We start from the raw sequence: 23,704 nt of genomic DNA, 5'->3' as shown, positions 1-23,704 counted from the left end.
CGGGCAGCTGCGTCACGTCACCCTTAGCATATTATTTTCTTGATCTTTGAAGAACTGACCAAACAAACGGTCGCTCACCAACCGAGCACAGAAGCAATCCAGCATCTCTTACGACGCATCCTTTGAGCATCTTTTCCGACGCAACATCTATATTGCCGGCGTTCCCACTGCGGCCGTCGCGAACTGTTTCGCCATCCAGCATCTCCTAGGCATCTACACCGGGCCTCGTTTCTGCCTACAAACCTTCAGCAGCCTCGTCTGTGAGGGCCATGGGCTCGGATACCGTCGCTGTCGCTACCAGGATTGCGCACAGGGAAGCCTTTTAGGACCGTTTTGCAGCAAGCAATTGAGGCCTCAATTGCTGTCGCGGTTGTCCGTCGCCGCCGATCGCGCTAGTCGGGAGCTCGAGGAGCTTAGCTCTGCCTTGGAGCTTGCAAAAAAGGAGACACGACACGCGCAAAGCACGGAGATCTCGAAGCGCGCAGCCCATCATGTACGACAAGGTGGTCTCTCTGGGCTCGCGCCTACACTATCCCATCACCATCACCAAGCTGCTCAAGTCGGCGGGCGATTCCGTCAAGAAGCAGGAGACCATCATAGAGTACAAGTTCACCTGGCGACGCAAGATTGGCGACGATGAATGGGTCGATGAGACTACGTATACCGAGTTCGACAGCCCTGCCGAGGGTACCCTGAAAGAATGGCGCATCAAGGAGGGGCAGACGATTGCCGCCGACATGCCGTGCATGATGGTCGAGGAGGCCTGCGGACACGAGGTCCAGATTCAGGGCCTGTGTAGTGTCTGCGGCGCTGACATGACCGAGGTCAACTGGGCCACCGAAGAACGAGACACAGACCGGGCCATGATCAACATGACGCATGACCAGACCGGCCTGATGGTGAGCAAAAACGTTGCGAAGAGGGCAGAGCACGATACACAGAAGCGCCTGCTGCGCCAGCGGAAGCTCAGTCTGGTGGTCGACTTGGATCAGACCATTATCCATGCGTGCATAGAGCCAACTATTGGAGAGTGGCAGCGTGATCCGACAAATCCCAACCACGAAGCCGTCAAAGATGTCAAGAGCTTCCAGCTCAACGATGACGGCCCCAGAGGGTTAGCTAGCGGCTGTACCTACTACATCAAGCTACGACCGGGTCTCCAGGAGTTCCTAGAAGCTGTTTCTACCAAGTACGAGCTACACGTGTATACCATGGGAACCCGCGCATATGCTCTAAATATTGCGCGGATCGTCGACCCGGACAGGAAGCTCTTTGGCAATCGTGTCATTAGCCGTGACGAGAACGGAAGCATTACGGCAAAGAGTTTGCAGAGACTGTTCCCGGTTAGTACGGACATGGTCGTCATCATTGACGATCGTGCGGACGTCTGGCCCATGAACCGGCCAAATCTGATCAAGGTCGTACCGTATGATTTCTTCAAGGGAATTGGAGATATCAACTCGAGTTTCTTGCCAAAGCGGCAGGATATTCTACCTGCCCCTGGAAAGTTAAACGGCGTAGTGCCAAAACCCAGCGCCGAAAACGCTTCGAGCGAAAAGGTCTCACCACTTGATGAGCTAGCTCGGATGGGTGGCGACGAGGCCAGCTTAAAGGTTCAGGCGGAGGAGCAGGAGAAGACCCTAGAGAAGCAACTGACTGATCGCCCATTGCTGCATATGCAAGAGGAGTTGGACAAGGAGGACGAGAAACAAGACTCCGAAGGTGGTGCCTCTCCGAGTATTCACCACAGACAGCTATTAAGTGACGATGACGAGGAGCTTGTTACCTTACAAGACCACCTTACTGATCTCCACGCTGCTTTTTACGACATGTACGATAAGAAGAGGGAGGAGAGGAAGAAATCAGAGGGTACCCACCCGCCTGGACATACCAAAGCGCGGAGAAAATCTCATCCTGACGATGGCGTGGATCTGTCGTTTGTTCCTCCCGTGGGAGATATTCTGGACGAGCTTAAATCTAGCGTTCTCTCAGGTCTCGTCATATGTCTATCTGGTCTTGTGCCACTAGGGGTGAATATTGAGGAGTCTGAAATTGGAATGCATGCACAAAGCTTCGGAGCCCAGGTCGTGGATAGCGTCTCGCCCCGGGTCACACACCTTGTAGTTTCTCTGGCGCGACCGAGGACCAAGAAGGTGCAACAAGCGGCCAAGATTCCCAGTATCAAGATTGTGAACCAGAGTTGGCTGGCGGATTGTCTTAGCCAATGGCGCAGGCTAGACGAAAGCCCATACTACATGACCATTCTTGATGCCGACCGCGAGAGGTCGGAAGACACTGCAGAAACCAGTGCGGCCGAACTGGAAGACGCTGGCGTCTCTATCAACATGGGGGATTTCGATGAAGAACTTAAAGAGTTTTTGGGTATGGATGACGACGACGATGACGACGAGGATGAAGACGAGGGAGATGAAGAAGCGGATGAGGACGAAGATGGGGAGAATGATAGCGAAACAACAGACGGTGAGGGAGACGAGACCGATGACCCAGGGAGAAGAGGCACAAAACGCAAAACCAGAGCATCCACCATTGAGTCTGAGGGAGACGGATCAAGTGTTATTGGAGAAAGTGCGCTGGCAAAGAAACAGCGGGTGTCCCGGAGTAGAGGAGCCTCCGCATTGCGAGCCGTACTTACCCCAAACGGCGATAATGGTGAAAGCGATGAACCTGCGCCTCGAAGCACAGAAATCGACAATTTCGACGAGCTAGAGCGAGAACTGCTAGCGGGGCTTGAGGCTGCTGGCGATTAGAAGTTGAGGTTGAAGTTGAAGCCGAAGGCGATTCGCAGATGCAGACGCAACCTGGCTTTGGATTTCATTGTTTTAAAAAAGAAAACATCTGGCCGGCGCTTTTTTGTGTTAGAGTAGTTATTGGGAAATCTGGGTCAAGGTGTTTTTTCTTGTTTGAGCTTTTGTTTTCGGTTTCTTTTTTTCTTCTAGTAGTTTTCTTGCTTGTTCGTATTTTTCGAATACCCATTCTTTGGCCGGAAGGGGAAAGCAATTGAGCATTTCTCAATGAAAAAGACCTAATTCTTTGACCCCTGTGAAGTGATGCTACTTTCGCAATGTGATGATAGCACGGAGATGTAGAGGACGGTTTTGTTACCGAAAATGGATGCTATTCTTACGACCGAGGTTAGGTTCTTCGTAAGGGATTCTTTATACAATAACATCTTCACGTTTCATTCTAGCCGTTAATATCGAAACGGCCGGGCCGGGTTGTAATTGGCCCCAACGGAGGTGCAATCTCGAAATTTATCCCGTACTAACAGGTTTTGCAGCAACATTCACCCAGCAGGGATAATATCTGCTAGCACTGCTCCGGCCGGCAAGGTAATCCCTCCGGAGACCCACCCCCGTATTGACGAGCTCAGCATGGAGATTCGTGATACTGGAAAAGGAGCAAAAACAGGAAAGTCGTTACCGTGGTGGAGGTTTTGTGCATGGTTGATGGGGAGATTGGATGTGCCGGTGAGTGGAATTGGGGGAGAAAGTTGGGGACGTTGAAGTGTATATAAGGAGAGCTTGAGAAGGGAAGAGCTGTTTGCTCAAGAGGTTGGCATATTGCACTCACAATCATATCTCTCTTTTCTTTTAATAGGTTACTGTCTTGAAAACGGTTGATGTTGCACAATGGGCCTTGGATTCGATCCCGACACTGACGTACCCAACCTCTCAGGCAAAGTCATTCTCATCACTGGAGGTAAAAAAGTCCCATCCTGTCGAACCCGATGAACAAGAATTTAACCATAAGAATCAAAATAGGCACAAGTGGCATCGGCAAAACCACCATCCTTGAGCTATCAAAACACAATCCCGAACACATCTACTTCACCGGCCGCAACGAAAAGTCAGCCGCACAAGTCATATCACAATGCGCCACCCCTTCCAACGTCACATTTCTCCCCTGCGAACTCGACAACCTCGCCAGCATCCGCGATGCCGCGGCAAAATTCCATCACAATCGTCTGGACATCTTCATCGCCAACGCAGGAATCCTCGCCGTCCCGCCTGGCTTGACGAAGGATGGCTATGAGATCCAGTTCGGAACCAACCACGTCGGCAACACGGCGCTGCTGCTCCGTCTCTTGCCCATCATGTTGCGAACAGCCAAGGAGCTTCCAGACGCAGACGTGCGGTACGTGACGGTGACTTCGCTGGGCTACTACACGCGCCCACTTAATGGAATCGACTTTGACGGCCTGAAATCCGAGCAGGACAATCTGCTGCTGGGCAAGTGGGCGCGCTATGGCCAGAGCAAGTTGGCTAACTTGCTGCTGGCGCGGGAGCTGGGCAAACGGTATCCGCAGATCACGAGCGTGGCTGTTCATCCGGGCGTGGTCAAGACGGAGATGATTACGGGGTTGGGGTTATTTGATAGGATACTCATCTTTTTCAATGCTCCGCTGGGGATGCTGACGCCTCGCGAGGGAGCGTATAACACGTTGTGGGCGGCGACGTCTGGGGAGGTAAGAGGCAAGATTAACGATAAGACGGCTCTTTTTGAACCAATTGGAGTACCGCATAGCGGGGATGCAAAGTGTCGAAGTGATGAACTGGCCAAGAGGCTGTGGGAGTGGACTGTGAAGGAGGTTGGTGTTGAAGTCGAGTGAGTTGATGGGTGTTATAACAGTACTGCTCACTTGGAGGCAGTTTTTGGCGTGAAGATTATCTGTAACATTAGCTATAACTTTTGTTTCATCCCCCTTCTTCCATTTTTATAGGTAAATAGACAGCGGGCGGTTCTGTATTGGTCAATTTAGCATCATAGCACAAACGAGACCAGTAAGATATTCGCCACGCGTTCTCATGATTCGGATTTTTTCTTCTCATTCTTGTTCACAGAGTCGAGCCAACGACAAGCGGCACGCACTCATAGTGGTATATATACAAAATTCCAATTCGTCCACTCTTGCGTCCTCAGTCTATTTATTTCGAAGGAGCCGGGGATACGGCAAATGTTGGTCGCACGAATCTATATGCCGCCTGTTAGCAAACCATCGATGAATCTCGACTTGAAAGCATTGTAAAAGACGCACCTGTCGCTGTTGTAGACCTTTGTGTTCTCGCCCAACAGCTCCTTCTCGCGCTTCTGGTCGGCCCAGTATCGTCGCACTTGGTCACGGTCCTCTTCGGCCTGCAGGAGGGGAATCAGGTGGATTCGCGCCCACATCTTTTCACGAGCAAGCTCACTGAAGAGGCCAATGTCAGTTTGCGAGCCCTTTTTTTGTGTTTAGGAGTAGTAGAAAACGCTGCATTGAGTGATATGGAGAGGGGAGAGAGACATACTTGGCTTCTCGAATACCGCCGACCAGCTTGTACCAGCCGTAGCCCATGACGGCACCCATACCGAGGAGGAGAATTCCAGGTCGGAAGCCCTTGGCGGGGAGATTTCGCTGAGCAGAAATGTTAGCCTTTCCCATTGTCTGACTTGTTGAAGATGTCAAGCCATATATCTCTCGCGATTGATGTAGCCTTGCGATCCCGCCAATGCGGATTCGCACAGCCAATCCTGCACTGAGGAAGATGATAAAGACAATAACAATCGACCGCCACTACCAGCAGAAGCCCTAGAGCAACGCACCTTGTACTGGACGGGCTCGTACCCGCCCCGAGGGGGCATATCTTGGGCCATGATGGACGGTTTGCTGCGGTCGAGCCGGGACGGAGATAGGGTCAATCGCGGTGTGCGCTGAGTAATCGGAGAGTCGCCTCGTCAATCGAGATTGAGGCCAGTCGGGATACCGCTGCTGCACGCCGTTTGCAGGGGAGATTCGATGTCGTCTGGCGCCAAAAGCTATGGTGAGGGCTGTTTTCCGTGAGAGCCTCCTCAGAGGTTGACGGTGCGATTACATAATGCGGGTTTTGGTGGGGCACAGCTTCATTGTCCACGGCAAGAGGGAAGGAAGTCTGGCTCCAATTGCCTGCTTAGCAAAGGGCGGGAGGACTATCTTATCAGGTACTGGCAAAGTATATGGCTCTGCATACAAATCCAATCCATTCATCATCATCTGTTTTGCTTTCGTATTCATGGATTTGCTTTGCGTCCGTGATTAAGTCCAAGTTTGTTTGAGTGCCGGTTTCGCATCTTTCTTTTTCACATGCCAGTAGTTGATTCTAAAAACTCAGTGAGCAGGGGCATTGGATTCATCCCGCAGCAGATTCCTCTTCATGGCTCGGCAAACAAAGGCAAACCACACGACGAGGGGCAGAGATGCAAGACAGAGGCAACAAACAGGCATGGCGGATGAATGGACAGCTGCAACATGCTATGCAGTGCCGCTGACTCGACATGCGTCCATGCCTTAGTCCTCGAGCGAATGGCATCTAGGGATCCTTAGGCATCATCATCCTTGGACCTTGTTCCAGCACGCGATTGAGACAGCCAGAAAGTTGCGCCGCAGCAGCCACATTCTCTCTTGGTCGCCCGGCCTGGCTTCGGCCACTTGGAATCGCCAACCGCAGTCGGAAAACTAGCTTGGTTCGAATCGATTGCTCATCCCCCTGCGTAATGAGCTGCCGTCTTATCTACAGTATCTGGTGCCGGCTCAAGCCTTCCCGCAAGTGAAACTATCCTGGGGACCCTCACGAGCATCAAGATGGTGCCCCAATGCATTGTGCAAGGGCCTGTTTCTTGCGCCTGTATTACTCCGCGCGTCTGCCCGACGACGGAGTGGTGTGGAGTCCTGGTCCGTTTCTAATGCCCACAGGCTCACTTTGCCGGCCTCGGTGGCTGGACTCTCGTCATATTCTCGCTGGCCATGTAACGCAGCATCCGATGAACCAAACGACTCAATCAATCAATCCCTTGTGCCCAGCCTCATCTCGCCCTCGTCTCCACAAGCCTTGACGCTGGCCTCTATTGCTGGGCCCCGCTCTCGACTCATATCGCAAGACTTTCGCCACAGCTCAAATGTCTGGCCAAGCCATTTCCGCTTTCATCCCGATCATACCCGCTATTCGCCGCTTCTGCTTCTGCCTGCGGCCTTAGCTTGGACGGCACTGCGCCGCGGATCGACGTATGAGATGGGCCTTTTTCACGTCTCCCCGGACTGCCATCCCTGGCTGGCTTGATGCTACCCTTTGTGCCTGCTTGGGTTTTGCCTTGTTTGCGTAGCAGGTTGTTGGACGCCTAAGGGGGTGATATGGGGTGATGGCCACGGCGCTCCGATGAAAAAGACTCAGTCCCCGTTTTTGCATGAACTCTATGTGATTGCTTTTCTTCTTCTTGTTTTTCTTTTTGATTTAATTCAGAAATACCCAACTCTTTTCTGTTCTCTTCTTACCTCTTCTCTTTGCAGCGTCACATTGCGCCGTCTGTCCTACCTTCAAACGCATATCACTGGATCCATCATCTTGTCTTCAACCATTCATGGATCATCATTGCACTACCCATTGGTAGGGGAAGAAGAGACAATACGACAGAAATAAGAGAAGAGAAAGAGAAGAAAAGAAAAGAAGAAAACGGCACTACCGCGATTCAACATTGCATCATGTACGGAAGCTTTCAGCGGATTCCTTATCCCACTCACAAGAGTCCCATGGATGGCGATACAGCCCACCGGGACCTTGACTGGGTATACGCCTCCCAAACCGATCGCATCTACGTTTTACGGGTGGGCGACTTTGGTGTTACACGTCAGCAGAAGCTCGACGTCCTACAAAACGTCTTCTGGCCCGCTCTAGCCCGCTGGGTCATCTCGAGGCAGCTGATTCTGCCTGGCGGCACCATCCTTGGCGGCTGGTGGCGTGCCGACATGCAGGGGATGATGGACTGGTATCGCGAATGCCTTCACATGACGGCTCGATGGGAAGACGCCATCATCGCTCACACAGATGGCATATGGAGGACGGCATTGGAGACTTCGCCTTGGCGGGACTGGCCTGAGTTCTTCCTTCTTCTGAACGAGCCTGTTGTCGACGCCAGTGGTCAGCCTATCAGGGATGCTCAGGGTCGAATTGTATACAAGGACCGAGATCCAACTACCGATGGCATGGAGGATGCGTTCCTGGACGTGTGGGAGGCCGTTGCTAATTCCCGATCGCTCGCAGACTTCGTGGATAAGCGCACTGTCAAGGACGGTGATTTGCTTGCTTCGCGAACACGCACAACGACAGATTTGTGCGTATAATTGGATTCAGCGGCGTTTTACCATTCTCTTCTCTTGTTTCTTTTTGGGTATACTTCTATTTACTGAAGCCGGCGTATGGGGAAAGGATTTCAGGTGTACTTGCTTGCTCTTAGCATTATGGGACTACTTGATGACAGTTTACGACAGCGACATGCTCATTTATGAATAACGAATATAATTAACCCATCGATTTGACCACTACTTTCGCTATAACTGCGTATAAGCATGATGTGACCATACGATTTGCATTCTTCATTCTATATTGCGCGCAATCTATTCCAGCCACGAAACCAGCAATCACATTATCTTTCCATCTCCATCCAAACAAGGAAGATGGCCATATCCAATCCGTAGAAGGTAGGAAGAAAGAGAACACACATATGCAGAGCATTAAAAAGCACCTGTTCTAGGCTTTATGTAGCAAAAGAAAAAAGAAGAAAAAAAGCAAATCCTGCTGCTCCCTCCATTCATCCAAAAAAAAAAACAGTCCCAAAAATAAACATAGCCTCGTTTCGTCAAAAAGAAAAAAAAAAAAAAAAGAAAGAGAGCGGAAAGAGAAAAGAAATCGTTCATCTCATGCCTTGCCCGACGCCTTGCTATTGTTACCCAATGCCACGCCATCCAATCCCTCGCTCAACTTGGTCGTAATCACATCCGGATCAGGCTCGTCGCCTCGGACAAATGTCCAGCTTTCTTCCGTGTCCTCATCTTCTTCGGTTTCTAAGTGTCCATCTGTATGCTTGATTAAGCTCTTTGCATATTCCATGTCTCGATATATCGACTGAATGGCAGTTTCGACACCACTCTCCTGCAAGATCGTTAGCACAGAGGGCATAGTTTCAAAACGGCTGGGAAATTCTCCTTACCTTGCGAATCTGTTCACCTAGGAGCCGGGCCTTGACAATCATCCGCTCGTTACGCGTTACCTCCCAAAGCGCCCGGCCGAAAGACTTGGTTCCCCATTTCTTAACCCACACACCAACGCCCAAATCTTCTACGCGGCTTGCAAAGAAGAATTGGTCTCCAAAGAATGGCCGGATGATGGTTGGGATGCCGGCTCTTAAACTGGCACCAGTGGTACCGGATCCACCGTGGTGCGCTGCTGCATCAATCTGACGGAATAGCCAGTCGTGCGGAGCAGACTTGATGACGTGGATCTCGGGCGGCATCACTGGTTCTGCCATAGGTGGCCCGGTGGGCTCGTCTCTTCCAGTAGTAATGCGATCTGACCATCCCTTGGACAGAATGCATCGAACATCGGCTTTCAGGATGGCATCAATCACCTCCTGGGTCATCTTTGCCGGGTCGTTGACAATGATGGAGCCAAAGCCAACATAGACAATCTTCTTGCCGTCGGCCCTCGCCTTTGCAATAAAGTCTCGGAGCTCTTGAGGAGGCTCATAGTCACCGCCTTCATCCAAGAACCAGTAGCCGGTGACTCTGACCCAGTCTGAGAAATCCAGAGGCGGCGCAACAACACTGGGGCTAAAGTTGTATAAGAACGGCACCTTGTTGGGCTGCATCTTTTCCAAGCCAGTGTTTGGTAACCCGAGCGTCTTGTTCCTCCATCTGTTTACCTGATGTGCGGTAGCCTTCCAGAAGATGTTGTCAAACATGACATAAGTCATGTAATTGTAGGCACCGCCCATTTTGTTTTCTGGCATAATAAACGCGTGGGGATACGCCCTTGTCCTTGTCCACGGCATTGTGAATGCTCTGAAGTATGGAATGCCAAGCTTCTCTGCGATATGGATTCCTGCCATGGCGGATGGCGACTCAATGAGAAGCTCAGATCCTTCACAGGCCTTGTATGCGGAGTCAAGAAGATCATCGAGCCAACCTCGGAAGGTCGCATTGGCTTCTCGAAGGAATGAAAGGGTAAACGTTCCATTTTCAATGCAGAGGCGCATGAGTTCTCCGGGGTCGCCTTCGACACACGCGAATTCAATACCGTGAGATTCAATCCACCCTTGGAACTCGGCGTGAGTGGCAATCCGTGGCTTGTGGCCGTCTGCGAGCAATCCTTTACATAGTGCAATGTAAGGCTGAACATCGCCCCTGGAGCCAATTGTCAGGCATGTGATTATCATGGGATGAGGCGACTTGAACTGGATCATTGATGTTTCCAAGTCATCCCCAAGGATATGTGGACCCTGAGATAGCGACGCGGTCGATTGGGCTAGCTGAGGCTCACGATCCGCGAACATGTCCCCTGTTGCTATTTTCAAGGCATCTCGCTCTGCAACAGCAGCATTTGCCACATCTCTGTATTCTTTCTCTAGGATCACTGATTCTTGAAGATGACGATCGGTTTCCAGGCATTGGAGCAGTGTCACTGCACAATCGTCGCGAATCTCGGCCTGTCGGAACTCAAAGAAGAGCTCTTCATGTCCACGGATGACCACAACCAAGCCAGAGTACCCAAAGCGGAAGCCCTTCTCCTTGTGTGCGTTTTCGATATCCTTCAAGGGTAGAATCAACTTGGTACGAGTCCCAGGAAGCAAGCTTCGAAAGCAGAAATACCGGCCGCTGAGGTAGATCTTGCCATAGAGCGGCAAGACACGCATGATGTAACCAAAGTATGTGGCCTGCAGTCTTTCTGTCTCGGGGAGTGCGAAATGGGCTCGAAACCGCTCGTTAGAAGTTTGGATCTGGCCATCATCATCCTCTTCCAGTTCATCTTCGTCGGGTCGTAAACCGGCTGGTTCATCGTAGTGCTTGCGCTCGCCTTTCCACATACCAGACACCTTTTCAACATAGCCCATAGACTCGGTAGCAAGGAGAGTGCTCATTCGTTTACCCGTCTTGTTGAGGTAATCAGCAAACGCACCCGCGCGCTGTAGAGGATACGCTCCCATCTTGGTGATACTCTGTAATGTTGGTGTCGAAGTTCGTGGGGGTTCAACAGGCCCGGTATAGACTGATTCCTCGTTCTGACTACCTGCCGCTGAGGCCTGCTGCCCTTGCTTTGACTCGAGAGCCTTGTTCTTGGCCTCGGTGTAGTCGCGACTGGAGGTTTGTGAGTGTCTCATCGTTGGACTTTGGAATACATCGCTGCCCCTCAGAATTTGGCTCGCAGAAGGATCTTCAAACGCAGATTGGGTGAGGCTAGCGAAGCTCGGCTCTTCCATTGAGGAATACAGATTGGACTCGGATGATTCCATTATCCGCGATGATGTTCTTTCTTCTGCGTGCCGGTCACTGTCTTCTCCTCTGTTGTCGCTGGATCCTCTGCCCCGCGAGCTCTTTAAGCTCAGCACACCTTCCTCATCGGCGCTGGGGTGTGGGCTAGGACTTGTTGAACCAGGCGATGTTGAAGAGACAACTCCTTGTGCAGGGCCCAGGAACTTGGTTGTGAGTGCGCTATCGACGCGGGCTAGATTTCGGAATGCGCCCCCAGAGACGCGGGGTGATGAAGACTGGTCTGAAGATTCTCCTTCCTGAGCGGCAATGGCTTTACCAGCGGTCGGACCCTCTGCAGATGCATTCTCTACCAAGAGTTTGATGACCTCTATGGCTTCTTTGCCAAAGGTAAAGAATGAGAAGAAGTACTGTGCATTACACATGTTAGAATTGCAAGTTACAAACTCCGTAGAATGGGGCGCCATTGAACAAACTGACCTCGTTGATTGTAAAAGTTTCATCGCTATCGATGACTTGAATCTTGCAAGTGTCTGAAAATTCCATCATCTGGGTGTCTTCGATGTCAATGATGTTATCAATAGGCAAAGATATTTTAACACTGTCACCATCATTGTGGCTTCGGAAAATGACTCTTTGCAGGCTCTTCACCCACTCCTTTGCACTTGGTGCACTTTCGGCTCTGAAGTTGTAGGTACGGTGGCTCGTCACCACCGAAAAGTGCACGCCCTCCTTGTCTTCGTCGGTGATGCTGGCAGAGATGCCGAAACTAAGGTCAATATGGCCATGCGGGAAGTACAAATTTGTGGCATCTTGGTAGTACGATAGAACATCGCCTTTAAGGCGAAACCAGTAACGGTTGTACTTTGGGTTCCGTTTGCCACTTTTTGAGAGATAACCAGATTTGGCGACAGTGTGCTATACAGACCAGTCAGCCAAGTTGAGCAGTACAGTTCTTGAAAGGATCATCTTACCGTCTTCTTTGGAAAGTACGCATAGAAGCAAATGTGCTTGGAAGTGATGTAAAGGAAACCTTGAAGCATTACTTGTTGGAGCAGCCAGCAGGGATACTCTACACATGGCAGTTTATCAGTATCGATTTCGGGGCAAGGAGTGCAACGTAGCGTAGACATACCTTCTATGACTCGCTCTGGTTCGTCAAACCCGAATATTTCCATCAATTTCTTTGCCAGCGCTGTGGTATCCTCCTCTTCATCATCTTCGTCGCCCTCTGCTTCGTCTTCTGCTTCGTCCTCTGCCTCCCCTTCATCTGTGCGATCCGGGCCAGATGAGTCTCTTTCGATATCGAAGCTAGACCGGCTGGCCATTTCAGCCCTGGCTTCCAGCATTCTGCTCATGACGGGCGCTATTCGAACGTCCTCTTCGTCGGGATGCTGTGAGGGCATTTTGGGGGAGGATGGTTCACTAGGCTCGCTCTGCTCGTCCACCTCTTGGGTTGGTTCCCACAGCCGGCCAGAGCCGGAGCCTGTTCCCGTCCTGCTCTTCCTCTTGGGCAACGAAGCAAACGACTTTAATAGCCGGTGACCGGGAACCTGCTGCTTGTGTCCCAGTCTCTTATCCTTGGGCGGCAATGAGCCGAATATGGCCGTTTGTGAAAGGTCTCGATGTCGCAAGTTTATGGGTTTCAAGCTGCCGCCTTCGTCCTCGTCGCTGCTGCCGTCGTCGAATCGCGTGTTGAAGTCGACCCTCGAGCCGGCGGCAGCGATCAAGCCAAAGATGCTCTGGTTCATATTCACAGCCATGGGGCTGGGCTTGGCGAGGTCGGCATTTTCGCTTGTCTCGTCGTCGCTGCCTTGGAGAGGTTCAGGGAGCTCAGCTGTCGGTGTCGGTGTCGGGTCGTCGTGCGTCGTCTGCGGCAGCTCGACATGGTCCTGGCCGTCTAGGCTGATGTGGCGGGGAGTGGGAGTTGTAGCCATATTGGCCAAAAGGCAGAAAAAATAAGTCTCAGCCTAGATAGCTAGAGCTGCCTGGAGATGCGGAGACTTTGAGAAGAAGGCTTGGGATTAGGTTTCCAATGGGCGCGGGTCAGCACAGAGACAGAGTTGCAGATGACGGAAGACGTGCAGCCGCGATCAAACGGCCAGGCAACGGCCAGCTCCGCCAACCGCCTAAGATTATGCGAGGCAGCACTCGGCAGACAGATACCGCGCTGGAGGCTGCTTGAGGATCTGCGTTCTGCGTCCACTCAACGCTGAGGTGATTCGTGCGAGGTTGTTGAAGTGGTGAAGCTGGAGCCGCTCATGTATGGCTGCATCGAATTAGTACCTGATAAGGTTCGCGGACTGCCGGCTACCTGGATGTACCTACTGGGTACTTGCGCTTGCACTCCAGGTTTGGTACACCGCTCGCTATTATACACAGGCCCCCTGCGTGATTGTAGGTCGAATTAGCGCCGTAGGACTTGGTGTAGAGGTAACGAGGTACGTCAGAGGGAGGAGGCTTCAAATCAGATGAGCGGCTGCTCATGTAGTCTGATCGTACAGGTACCGTGGCGGCAGGTCCCAGCACTAACCTTGGAAGGCACTGGCAGCTGGCGATTCGCCAAGGGAGCACTTATCGATAAAGGCGCAATGCAAGGGAGATGCCGCACTGTCACTGTTCGCTATCTTGTGATGGTTCCTCTGCATATGTCTGTCACACTCGGTGTGTAGTGTATAATATAGAGGTAATGTCAATGTCAGAGGTAATATTCTCATGCACAGGCCAATCGAGGACAGGCCGTTTATCATTTACATGATGCGCAATGCCCCGGCGGCGACACAAGTCACACTCATCGGCGTCTTAGTCCAGCCCGTGGCTCTGCCTCCACTCACGTCCCCCATGTGATATGATCATGTACTGGCCATGGGGGATTGACGATGACGTGCGCTGTAAATAAAGAAATGCGCACCGGAGCTCTATGAGACAGGTGACGGGCTGCCGACTCATACTTGCTTGGGCTCTTGACTATTATTCTGCAAGCATTTGGTTCTACAGATCGGAAATGATGCGCTGGACATGTTTGCAAGTGATGAGGTTCATGTTCCCAAGTACCTTATCTACTGTACTGTAAGTGACCACTCTAATACCAGGTGGCGGCAATAAGACTTTCATTCAAATCATCACCGACTTGCACTGCCTCATATCCTTAGTACCTGGCTTTGCATCTCTCTTGTGTGTTACGAGTACGAACCGAAAAAAAGGGTCAGAAGTGCTACCAAGGTGCACAGCTGCACAGCACAGGGGTAACGCTGCCGCTTTAGGCCGAGGAAGGCGGACTTGGCCTATGCTGTGCCACCACCTCTGGGCTTCCCTTTTCTGTTTCAGCCTTTTCGTTTTCGTTTTCGCCTTTTCTTATGTCTACATTTATATTCCTTGCTGTGTAGATAATAAACCCAGTAGTAGTAATTCCGCAGCTCAGATCATCCGACATTTACACCTCCAACGTGAGCCAGACTCCATCTTACTTGTCGAGTAATGCGCTTAAGCTTTTGCATTCTGAGCTGACTCATCTGGAGTCCCGGCGCCACAGAAATCAGTGCTTGCTTTTGCTCCCATGAACAGTTACCAGAAGCGGAAGAAAGAAAACATGCATTTCTTGTTCAATCGGATCAGTCGGATGACCTTTTGGTAAAGCTGAAGGCTTCTCCCGCCTGCTTTAGCTTTCTAATTTAGCTGGACGCCTTGAAATGTTCCATCTCGAATAAGTCGGGCACTACTAAGCTGCCACTCCCGCTATATCACGGGATGCGCCTCGCCGCTTTGCAAGCTCCGTCATCGGCCTATCTGCAGTTATAAATCGCTTTGTTTTTCCTTGAGTTATACTGAACAAGACATTGATTATTTTATCCGACAGATACGTTACAGCTATGATATGGTCTTTTGGCTGTTTTTGGTCCTCAATGTTCAAGTGAATGCAGATTATCGCGAGATGGTTAATGGGGGTACAGTGATTAGCGTACAGTCCAGAGGAGGCACTACGCAAGTACGCGGGATAGCATTCACTATGTAACGTCACAGATCAATACAATCCAATAGCTGGCTTACGTTTATATCAAAATCAATGATATCGCCAACTTCAGACACCAGTTGAACGTTCAACTCTGTACTAAATTTTGTTGTTCTCACGAGTGCTTCGCTTTCACCCAGTCTACAATACCATTTAAGTTCTTTGCAATGTCATCCCAAAGCCCCATATTCCCCGCATCCCTCTTATCTAGCGACGCCGTTGCGGCTCTACCAGAGGGATTCAGCATCCGACCTCTGGAAAAGGGAGATTATGCCAAGGGATTTCTTGACTGCCTTCGCGATTTGACATGGATGGCCAATGTCACAGAACAAGAATTCAACGAGCGATACGATGAGATGGATACTGGCGGCAAAGGCCCCTACTACTATCTTGTCATTGAGCATGAGGGCAAGATTGTAGGAACAGGTGCTGTGATTGCTGAGAAGAAATTGTAAGTCTTTTCTGGAACCTAGCTACTTATTTCTTGCTTTTAACAAAGATGGAATGAAAGTATACAAAACCGCACCACTGTCGGCCACATTGAAGAGATTTGCATCTCCAAAGACCATCAAGGAAAGAGGCTGGGCTTCTATATGCTCGGCGCCTTGAACTCGGTGGCCAAGAACGTAGGATGCCGGAAGACACAACTCAACTGCAGTCAACATAACATTCCGTTCTACGAGAAATGCGGTTTCGAAGTTAGCAGCACGGAAATGCAGGCCGTATTCGAGGAACAGGGAAAGGAGAACTAAACGACGCCTGCATCATCATCAATAAGCAGCTAAAAGCCCATAGACGGTGGAATGGCAATAATTTGAGCACGCCTGCCTCTCTAATAGAGAAAATCATTATATGTATACATTGAACAGAGTTCTGATTCATGCTCTTCCGTCTGTTGCCAGCTATGTACAGATCTTGAAATCCAAGTCGGCGAGTCAAGGAGTAGACCCCGCATTTCTTCATCCATAGCAACGATTCCCCGCCGTTGTCGACGATATCTCTAATGGTATAGCCCGAGATAAAGCTATAACCGAAACACAGCTACCTCTCCGTCAATGCATAATTATTAACAGCAGGTGACAAAACCAAAGCAATCCTTTTTGTAAGTGTTTCCAGACATCCCAAGTTCATCTACTGCCATAGACACAGCTTGCCGCTTGCCGTTCCGCCAGCTACCCAATCCATAGTTGGATGGAAGTGAGCTACAGCTGGAACAGCAGAAATGCCATCTCCTCCAAGTTGGGCCAGCTGACTCCCGTCCGAAGCGTATACGTCAACAAATCGGTTCATGTTGCCGATTGTGAATTTTTGAATCCCGTCTTTCGGATTCTTCTGCCACTGTGGCTTTAAGATGGTAACCCACCTACCGGTCTGATTGTTATGCCTGACCGTGTGTGCGGGCTCCATGACCTTCGCCTCGATACTCTGACCAGGCTTCCACTTCGAGGCCTCTGAAAAGTCGTAGATCTTTATCGTATCATCATACGACGACGTTGCGACATGACCGCCTGCACTCCATGAAGCATGAGAGACAGACAGCCGTGATTCATGTTCTCCAAGCAATGCAGGGTGCCTCAAATCACCCTTCCCGCTCATCTTCCGGAGATCCCACACCTTCATGGTTCTATCAAGGGATGCAGTGGCCAGAAGATAGGGATGCAGAGGATGCATAGAAAATCCTCCAATTTTCTGTTCGGATAGAGTCCACAGCTCTTGGCTGCCCGGTGCCCTGGTATCATAACGGCCCACTGATCCATCTAGAGTCGAGAAATAAAGCAAGTTGGGTTCCGCAGCGGGAATTTCCAAGGTCGAGATCGGTAAGTCTTCATAGGCATTTTCAGGTGCAAAGACTTGCACAGAGACGCCCTTTTCCAAATCCAGTTTTCGTATTGAAGAATCGTATGATGCAGAAAATACAGCATTCGCGTCAATTGGGGAGAATGCAAATGACGTGATCGTCCTTGCGTGTGTCTTGAATGCAGAAATGACGGGATCCGGGATATCATCGTCGTCATCGGTCACCTCGGGAGCTGTTTGAGAAGCGTCGAAAACGCCCATGGCACCTTCTTTATCGCCCGCAAACACAATCGGCTTGTCTTCTGTTGGATGGAAGCCTAGCGCATACACTCTTTGGGGCGTGATTTTGATGTCTATGGGAGAAATTGGGTGTTAGAGCTGCGATTACGAGACTAATTCTAGGGAACCTACCATTGGGAATCCAATGCTCGTAGAGCTTTAAGCCATTCATTCGCCGTCGTAATTCTTTTAGGTCACCACCTGTGGCCTCCTTTGCGTCGTACTCAAAGGTCCGTACACCCGGCTGTGCACCTCGAAAGATGCCCTTTAGGCCGTCCATGCTGCTTGTGTATTTTTTGCCGTCCACGATAATATCGCCCAGGTTCATGTCGTCGCCGATTCGAAGCCTTTTCGCTTTGACTTGCTCGGCTTGGTGTTCTGCTTCCACTTCCAGTTTCCGTTTCAAGACCTCATCATCGGCAGCAACACCGGCAAGCCGGGAGCTCATGCGCGTGCCCCGACGAGGCTCTCTAACCACCGGTTCTGCTTTGACTCTCTTTCGCGGAGTCGAGGACTTCGATACCGGCTTGTCTGGTATAATCTTTTTTGCGGTAACGGAAATCTCGGATAGAAGCGCCTTATTCGCAGCAATGTTTTCGAGACGACGACGTTCGAAGGCACTGAGGCCATCACCTTCGTTCTTTGGCGCCATGTTTCCGTGGTCGAAGAGTGAATGCTTGAAGAGAAAAACAAAGAAAAAAAGAAATTGAACGAGAATCAAATTCGTGTGAACCGAAATCGCCAGATGACAAAAAGTTGATGCTGGTATAAGTGCAGCCAAAAGGTGAGCGATGGGTGAGGCGGATTGAATTTGGAGCTGAACCGAGAGCCCGTCGCGTGGCACCGCGTCTGTGCCGTTAATTGTTCTGGCGCGAAGTCACGCGCATCAATTATCCCTAATTTAGTGGGACGTGCAGCGCTCTTATTAAGGAATCAAAGCATCATCGAGAGCAAAATCGTGAAGCCCATTCACCGGGGTTTAGCCGTATAAAAGAACTTTCAATCCTCAGTCGCTGCATCTGGTTTTTCGAAGAGTCGAGTGCCGAAGCAGCAATTTTTCGGCATCAAATATATTTTCATGCCAACAATGGCTTCAACCATGCTTCCATTCTTGTATCAAACACAGACCCTTCGACGGGCTGTCAGGGGACCCTTTGTTGCGCTGAATCTCGTCCGTTTGGCTCACTCTGCACGCCGGGTTAAAAGGCCTGCAGACAATGCCATTCCCTTCCAATGGGAGTCTGGAGACCAAGAGTTGGCCAACATCGAAGCGGAGCGTGTTTCTACCATTACGCCGTCAGAGGCTCAGATCTTCAAGGGGATTTTCCATGAAATCGCCGAGGGCAAAATGCCGCCTGCGAAGAGAAGAAGTCCTATCCGGCATCTGCAAGATGGGCTTCAAAACCTCAGCGATGCACCCACGAGCAGCGAAAAGGACAGCCCTGGCTCGTCTCGCTCACTCGAGGAAAAGACCCGCATCACTGACTTCCGGGAGAGATTTCTGAGCCGGTATCCCAGATCGCTCCAAAACGCCGCGCAAGTTGCACTCGGCCTGTATGAAGTTAAGCCTCGGAATTCGGACTCGGGACAGGATGCCCAGATGATGGAGCTGGATGGTGCTGATGAGGCGACATGGGCAGAGCGTGCAGAGCGGGAGCTTGCGAGGAGCGAAGAGTGCGAGAGAGTGGAAACTCTGATGAAGGAATGCAAAACTGATGCCGAGTTGTGGAGTGTGATGGAGAAGGAGGTTTTTTCTCTGCCCGAAAAGCTACATATAGCACAGGCAAAGCGGTCAGACGTCCCAAAGGGCAGAAAAACCAAGAAGCAGTCCGCTCTGTTGGATGCCGAAGGACAGCAATCGGCATCGGAAATGGCCTCGCAGGATGAGGAGCGCGTGATGAGCATCCACGGGCCGCTGTATTCGCGATTCCTCAGCACGGCTCTCAATCTCTTCGACACGGCTTTTGCTCGCCCGTCTCCGTACATCTTCCAGATTCTCCCCCGCATCAAAGAGCTCGGCTTGCCATCGTTTGTGCTCGGTGTCTCCACGCCGTTTTACTCCAAGCTGGCTGAGATTCACTGGCAACGCTTCGGTGACGCCAACTCTGCGCTCGATATGCTGATGGAGATGAACTCTGCAGGCCTATTCACGAATAAGAAGGTGAATAGTCTCATTTCGCAATTGCGCAATCAGCTGCACGCGTGTACTTGGGGTGGCCAAGGTCCCTTTGTCATGGCCATGATGGAGTCTCCTCCGTATGATGGCGCATTGATGCGGAGGCTGGAAGAAGTAGAAAAGACGATTGTACAATCGTCACAAGACCGTCTGAAGGACTATTCTTTTTAACTGATATGACATCTTCTCTCTTACTATCGATACTACTGCTGAGTCTTTACGAACCTCCATGCGCCACCAAGGAATGACTTCCGTCTGTATCATACCTATACATGTACCAACAACATTTACGACTTTATGCCCCCGAATTTTACTCCGTATACATGGCACTCTTCCGTATAAGCCATAGATAGACATAAATAGACAATGCTCAATCCCTCTTATACCATCATAGACTCCAACAAAGCATGGAACTATTGTGTAGCTGCAGCAGTAGTATTACCTCGCCTATGTGCGACGGAATCCATGCGTATGTATGTTTCACTCGATTCCTCCCAACCGCCAGGTGGGATGCTTTAATTGGATCTAATGCACCGGGGGTAAAAGGACTTCAGCTTAATACCTCCCCGAGCTCCCCCATTCGCCGTCCTCGCACTGTGCCATCGTAACCTTGCTTTTTATATGCATCCATCTACTGCACGAGAGACATGCAATCACACCCTCTCAGGTATTGCCCAAGCAGCCTTGTCCAAATGTTTCCATGTACTATTTATTTCTGCGTTGTCCCGCGATTTTATTGCCATCTTCACTTCAATAATACAGCCGTTCTTTGCTTGGCATTGAGTGAATACCCTTCACAATTCATGAACACTGAATTAGAATAACACTGTCCTTTAAGCTTACTATAGCATTTTATTGTCTATCACTATATAAAATGTCTCACAATAATCAACTCTCTATCAATAACCGAAATCAACGAGCTTCCACTAGCGTAGCTGCACCTCAGCAAGGAGGCCATCATGACAGGCCTCTATCACTTTATCCAAGGCTGCATCTCTTAAAGATGCCACTAGAGGTTCGCCTCAAGATCTTTAATGAGCTGTGGGAAGAGCGAGATTTCGATCTGCTCTTGTTCATCAAAGATTACGAAGAGAGACATAATGACGAGAATCCTTTTACTCTTGCTCTCATGCACTTCATTCACTTCAACAAGAGTCCCAAGGTTCACTGGCCCAATAAGAAGATTCCGTGGGACAAATACGCAGCGTGCCTCGGCAGAATCGAGCAGCTCTGGTCTTACCAGCGACTGCACGGAGGCATTCGTAGCAATAAGCCTTATTTCAGCGTTTTCAACCTGATGATGTCCTGCAAACAGATGTGGGAAGAGGGAAGCCTTGCCTACTGGCGTCAGAGACGATTACAGGTGGTCATTACCAGAGAATTTGGGGAGATCCCACGCGGAGACGAGGAGGAATTTTTGATGTCCGATTGCACAAGCAGCATACTTCTTGGTGGCAGTATTGGAGAGAGTGTCAGAGTCTTGACCTTGAGATTCGATGATAAAGTCTTGAATTGCAGGGTTAAACATTGCTACAATGTACCCGGGGTGATTGTCTGCGACCGACACGCTGACGGCAGCTTCACACCAAAGCTCCGATGGGCTCAAGACACCATAATGAAGGCCCTTAAACTCTTTACCAACATCACTTGCCTAGAGCTTCTTATCGAAAACAACCGCATCTACGAGCTCTATAACAATATGGGCACGTTTGACGAGATATTAGAGTATGTGAAGAAGGAAAGGCCGCTGATCAAAGTCATCCGATTCAAGGGTGGCCAATGCACAGATCTTGTGAAGCAATGGAATCTTGAGCTCGATGCCTCTGTTTCCGGAACAGCCTGGTCCATGAGCCCTTGCGTCCCTACTTGTAATGAAAAGGTATACAAGGATCACGTTGACAAGTTCGATGTCACTCCACGAGAGGTTGACCAGCGTCCAAATTTTGCCTGAATTTGTCTGGGCCTCATCTATTTGGGTACAAAAGATCTATAGGATATAGAATACTTCACGTCAGCGTGGCATGATAAATTAGAGACTAGTTAGAGTATATTCAACTCCAGCTCAGGCGGGACTTCTTTGAATGATTTAGTAGTTAAGCGCCATTACCGCTTCTGTGTGTCTCACCTTTAATCTTGACTCAGTGCGCTGACGACTTCGGAAGTACTTCGCACTTCAGCAAACTCCTTCAAACTTTCTATATGCACGCGATGGGCTGTTTCAGCATCGATGCCTCCTTTCCCAAACGTCCTAGTTGCGTCGTGAACAAGGATGATTCGAGGCATGTCAACCACAAGCTCACTCTGTCCTCCCTCGGGTTTCTCCAGGGATGCGTACACTCCAGCTCCATCAGTCCATAAAGAAGATAGTGCAACATCATCCATATTGCCTCGGCCTCCCCACTTCCCGGTAAGAGCGAGATTCTGTGCTGAGCGTACAGCCGTGCTAACGGCGTGATCCGTCGGAATCCCGGCAATAAGCAGCGTTTTGATGCCCTTCTGGTTTAACAAATGCTGCAGAGGCGTATTGATGAACACGCTGTGGCCATGAGACGTCATCAGGATCTCGTCTGAAACTGGACGAGGAGGATCATCTGGTTTGGGTGGCGGAGGCGGAGCATCGGGTTCATCAAACGTGTACACAAAGACGGGGCCTTCCCGCCTCTGTATCAGCGGAACTGAGCATTCTAGGAAATCTATGGCACGTTTCTCCTCGCCATTCACGCCATAGGGACCGACTTTGCCTGTGAAGAGGGGAGAATCGGTCCACACAGTCTTGAATTGGACGTGGATAATGACTGGTCTCTCGCCCTGGGGAGTAACCGCAAAAACACTGCGGAATTTGGCAATTAGACTGGAAATATTGTTCTCGTAGCCAGGGTTAGAAGCGCCGTCTCCCCATGCAGCAACGTCGCGATACCCGTATTGGCTGTGGATGATGAGAAGAGCCGTGGTGTTCTTGGCGGGAATTGGCGCGACTGAAGCGCCCGGCCAGGGATATTTCTGTGACATTTTATATGAGCTTGATTGGTGTCTTGATGTTCGATTCCGCGTCACGAGGAATCATCTTCGCGGGCACATTCATAGATTAACCCCGCCCAACGACAGTGGACATCTTGGCTAGATCGGTATCCGGCTTAATCAACATCCTGCAACCAACACAGTGATAAGATCGAGTTCGATTGAGCTAGAGCTGGAGCCCACTTGGTACACTCGCCTTGGCCCAATTGCGCAGGTGGTTAGGAGAAGGTCATATATCGTATGAGGATCATGAAAGACGGGTAGCCTATCACATTTCAAGAGACTACCTAGCCGAGGATCAAATATGCTTGATGGAAATTGTAGCTGACTCAATTTATTTTCATGTTCATCTTGGAACATTCATGTATGCGTCTCAATCTCACTCTGATAACTGAAAGCTTGTGGTGGGGTTGAAAACGTCGTCCCGCAGCAATATATGTACATGTATTCTTATTAGGCTATATGCAACAGCTTAATCGAGTTGACTGGAGATTAACAGCTATCAAGTAAATACATTATCACTCTTTCACATCACTTATATCGATCTACACATGCATTCCAAGTGGCTCCTTACCACTTCACGGAGATTGTAGGGTAATAAAAGAGACTCCCAACAACCACCTAGAGCTGTAGCTTCAAACTTCTTTTAGGCAATGCGTGTTATGCCGTCTTGGCCTTCAAAACAACGCCGGCATGCAACTCTAGGTTGCAAGGAGCCCACCCGTCTTGAGCTAACCATCAAAACACGTGAAAGCCGTGAAAGCTGAATCTCCACCTCGGGATTGCAGGACTCAGACGAAATTGCAGCGCTCAGTTCAACCCGGAAAGGTACCTAATTCTAGGCCGCACAGTGCATTTGGCGTACGCCTTGTGTCCTGCTGGGAACATGGGTTTACTGCAGCTAGAGAACCCCCTGGTAGAATCATGGAGTGATCGTCCGACTCCTGGTAAAGTTTGACTTTGTATCTGGGCGGGGAGATCAATGCCGAACAATTCGGGCCAACTCTCCTGAAAGGCCTAGATGGTCTATGGAAAAGAGTTCAAGCTGCTGCTGCTAGTTGGCTCTGTCTCTGTAAGGGGTGAGCCACCATCACCAACCAAGCTCGTTCTATCACTCTATGCAACTCATTGCACG

The 23,704-nt window shown here is 50.3% G+C and overlaps 10 protein-coding genes across 10 annotated transcripts; 6 read left to right on the top strand and 4 right to left on the bottom strand.

The window, feature by feature from the left end:
- The first annotated feature begins 16 nt into the window (after window positions 1–16).
- M431DRAFT_513665 (hypothetical protein) lies at window positions 17–3,106 on the top strand. The gene has a single exon (XM_024920071.1). It carries the CDS (start codon window positions 492–494, stop codon window positions 2,766–2,768), a length of 2,277 nt encoding a protein of 758 aa, XP_024768109.1. The 5' UTR covers window positions 17–491; the 3' UTR covers window positions 2,769–3,106.
- Window positions 3,107–3,650: 544 nt separating this feature from the next.
- Window positions 3,651–4,630, top strand: M431DRAFT_99907 (hypothetical protein; the record flags this gene model as incomplete). The annotated part of the gene is made up of 2 exons (XM_024925204.1): window positions 3,651–3,720; window positions 3,783–4,630. The coding sequence occupies 2 exons, from the start codon at window positions 3,651–3,653 to the stop codon at window positions 4,628–4,630; spliced, it is 918 nt and encodes a 305-aa protein (XP_024768108.1).
- A 6-nt stretch (window positions 4,631–4,636) lies between these two features.
- Window positions 4,637–6,019, bottom strand: M431DRAFT_513662 (hypothetical protein). Its single transcript, XM_024920070.1, has 4 exons — window positions 5,602–6,019; window positions 5,307–5,413; window positions 5,057–5,209; window positions 4,637–4,992 (listed from the first exon to the last, which is right to left on the bottom strand). Exons 1-4 carry the CDS (start codon window positions 5,650–5,652, stop codon window positions 4,947–4,949), a joined length of 357 nt encoding a protein of 118 aa, XP_024768107.1. The 5' UTR covers window positions 5,653–6,019; the 3' UTR covers window positions 4,637–4,946.
- Window positions 6,020–7,510: 1,491 nt separating this feature from the next.
- On the top strand, window positions 7,511–8,559 carry M431DRAFT_100140 (hypothetical protein; the record flags this gene model as incomplete). Its single annotated transcript, XM_024911169.1, has 2 exons — window positions 7,511–8,143; window positions 8,374–8,559. The coding sequence occupies 2 exons, from the start codon at window positions 7,511–7,513 to the stop codon at window positions 8,557–8,559; spliced, it is 819 nt and encodes a 272-aa protein (XP_024768106.1).
- Window positions 8,560–8,650: 91 nt separating this feature from the next.
- On the bottom strand, window positions 8,651–13,634 carry M431DRAFT_128190 (glycosyltransferase family 1 protein). The gene is made up of 6 exons (XM_024912362.1): window positions 13,619–13,634; window positions 12,426–13,559; window positions 12,265–12,362; window positions 11,771–12,208; window positions 9,016–11,700; window positions 8,651–8,957 (listed from the first exon to the last, which is right to left on the bottom strand). Exons 2-6 carry the CDS (start codon window positions 13,225–13,227, stop codon window positions 8,724–8,726), a joined length of 4,257 nt encoding a protein of 1,418 aa, XP_024768105.1. The 5' UTR covers window positions 13,228–13,559; window positions 13,619–13,634; the 3' UTR covers window positions 8,651–8,723.
- A 1,832-nt stretch (window positions 13,635–15,466) lies between these two features.
- M431DRAFT_10877 (hypothetical protein) lies at window positions 15,467–16,051 on the top strand (the record flags this gene model as incomplete). Its single annotated transcript, XM_024911688.1, has 2 exons — window positions 15,467–15,750; window positions 15,811–16,051. The coding sequence occupies 2 exons, from the start codon at window positions 15,467–15,469 to the stop codon at window positions 16,049–16,051; spliced, it is 525 nt and encodes a 174-aa protein (XP_024768104.1).
- Window positions 16,052–16,430: 379 nt separating this feature from the next.
- On the bottom strand, window positions 16,431–18,027 carry M431DRAFT_100072 (hypothetical protein; the record flags this gene model as incomplete). Its single annotated transcript, XM_024911159.1, has 2 exons — window positions 16,431–17,449; window positions 17,508–18,027. 2 exons carry the CDS (start codon window positions 18,025–18,027, stop codon window positions 16,431–16,433), a joined length of 1,539 nt encoding a protein of 512 aa, XP_024768103.1.
- A 292-nt stretch (window positions 18,028–18,319) lies between these two features.
- Window positions 18,320–19,931, top strand: M431DRAFT_513658 (hypothetical protein). The gene has a single exon (XM_024920069.1). The coding sequence runs from the start codon at window positions 18,463–18,465 to the stop codon at window positions 19,720–19,722; it is 1,260 nt and encodes a 419-aa protein (XP_024768102.1). The 5' UTR covers window positions 18,320–18,462; the 3' UTR covers window positions 19,723–19,931.
- A 384-nt stretch (window positions 19,932–20,315) lies between these two features.
- M431DRAFT_513657 (hypothetical protein) lies at window positions 20,316–21,655 on the top strand. Its single transcript, XM_024920068.1, has one exon. The coding sequence runs from the start codon at window positions 20,426–20,428 to the stop codon at window positions 21,500–21,502; it is 1,077 nt and encodes a 358-aa protein (XP_024768101.1). The 5' UTR covers window positions 20,316–20,425; the 3' UTR covers window positions 21,503–21,655.
- Window positions 21,573–22,600, bottom strand: M431DRAFT_513655 (hypothetical protein). The gene is made up of 2 exons (XM_024920067.1): window positions 21,677–22,600; window positions 21,573–21,626 (listed from the first exon to the last, which is right to left on the bottom strand). Exon 1 carries the CDS (start codon window positions 22,558–22,560, stop codon window positions 21,679–21,681), a length of 882 nt encoding a protein of 293 aa, XP_024768100.1. The 5' UTR covers window positions 22,561–22,600; the 3' UTR covers window positions 21,573–21,626; window positions 21,677–21,678.
- Between the last annotated feature and the right edge of the window lie 1,104 nt (window positions 22,601–23,704).

This window comes from Trichoderma harzianum, assembly GCF_003025095.1.
Source record: "Trichoderma harzianum CBS 226.95 unplaced genomic scaffold M431scaffold_25, whole genome shotgun sequence".
Classification (NCBI taxonomy): domain Eukaryota; kingdom Fungi; phylum Ascomycota; class Sordariomycetes; order Hypocreales; family Hypocreaceae; genus Trichoderma; species Trichoderma harzianum.
Note: the sequence above shows the minus strand (reverse complement) of the source record. Positions and strands in the feature narration are given on the sequence as shown.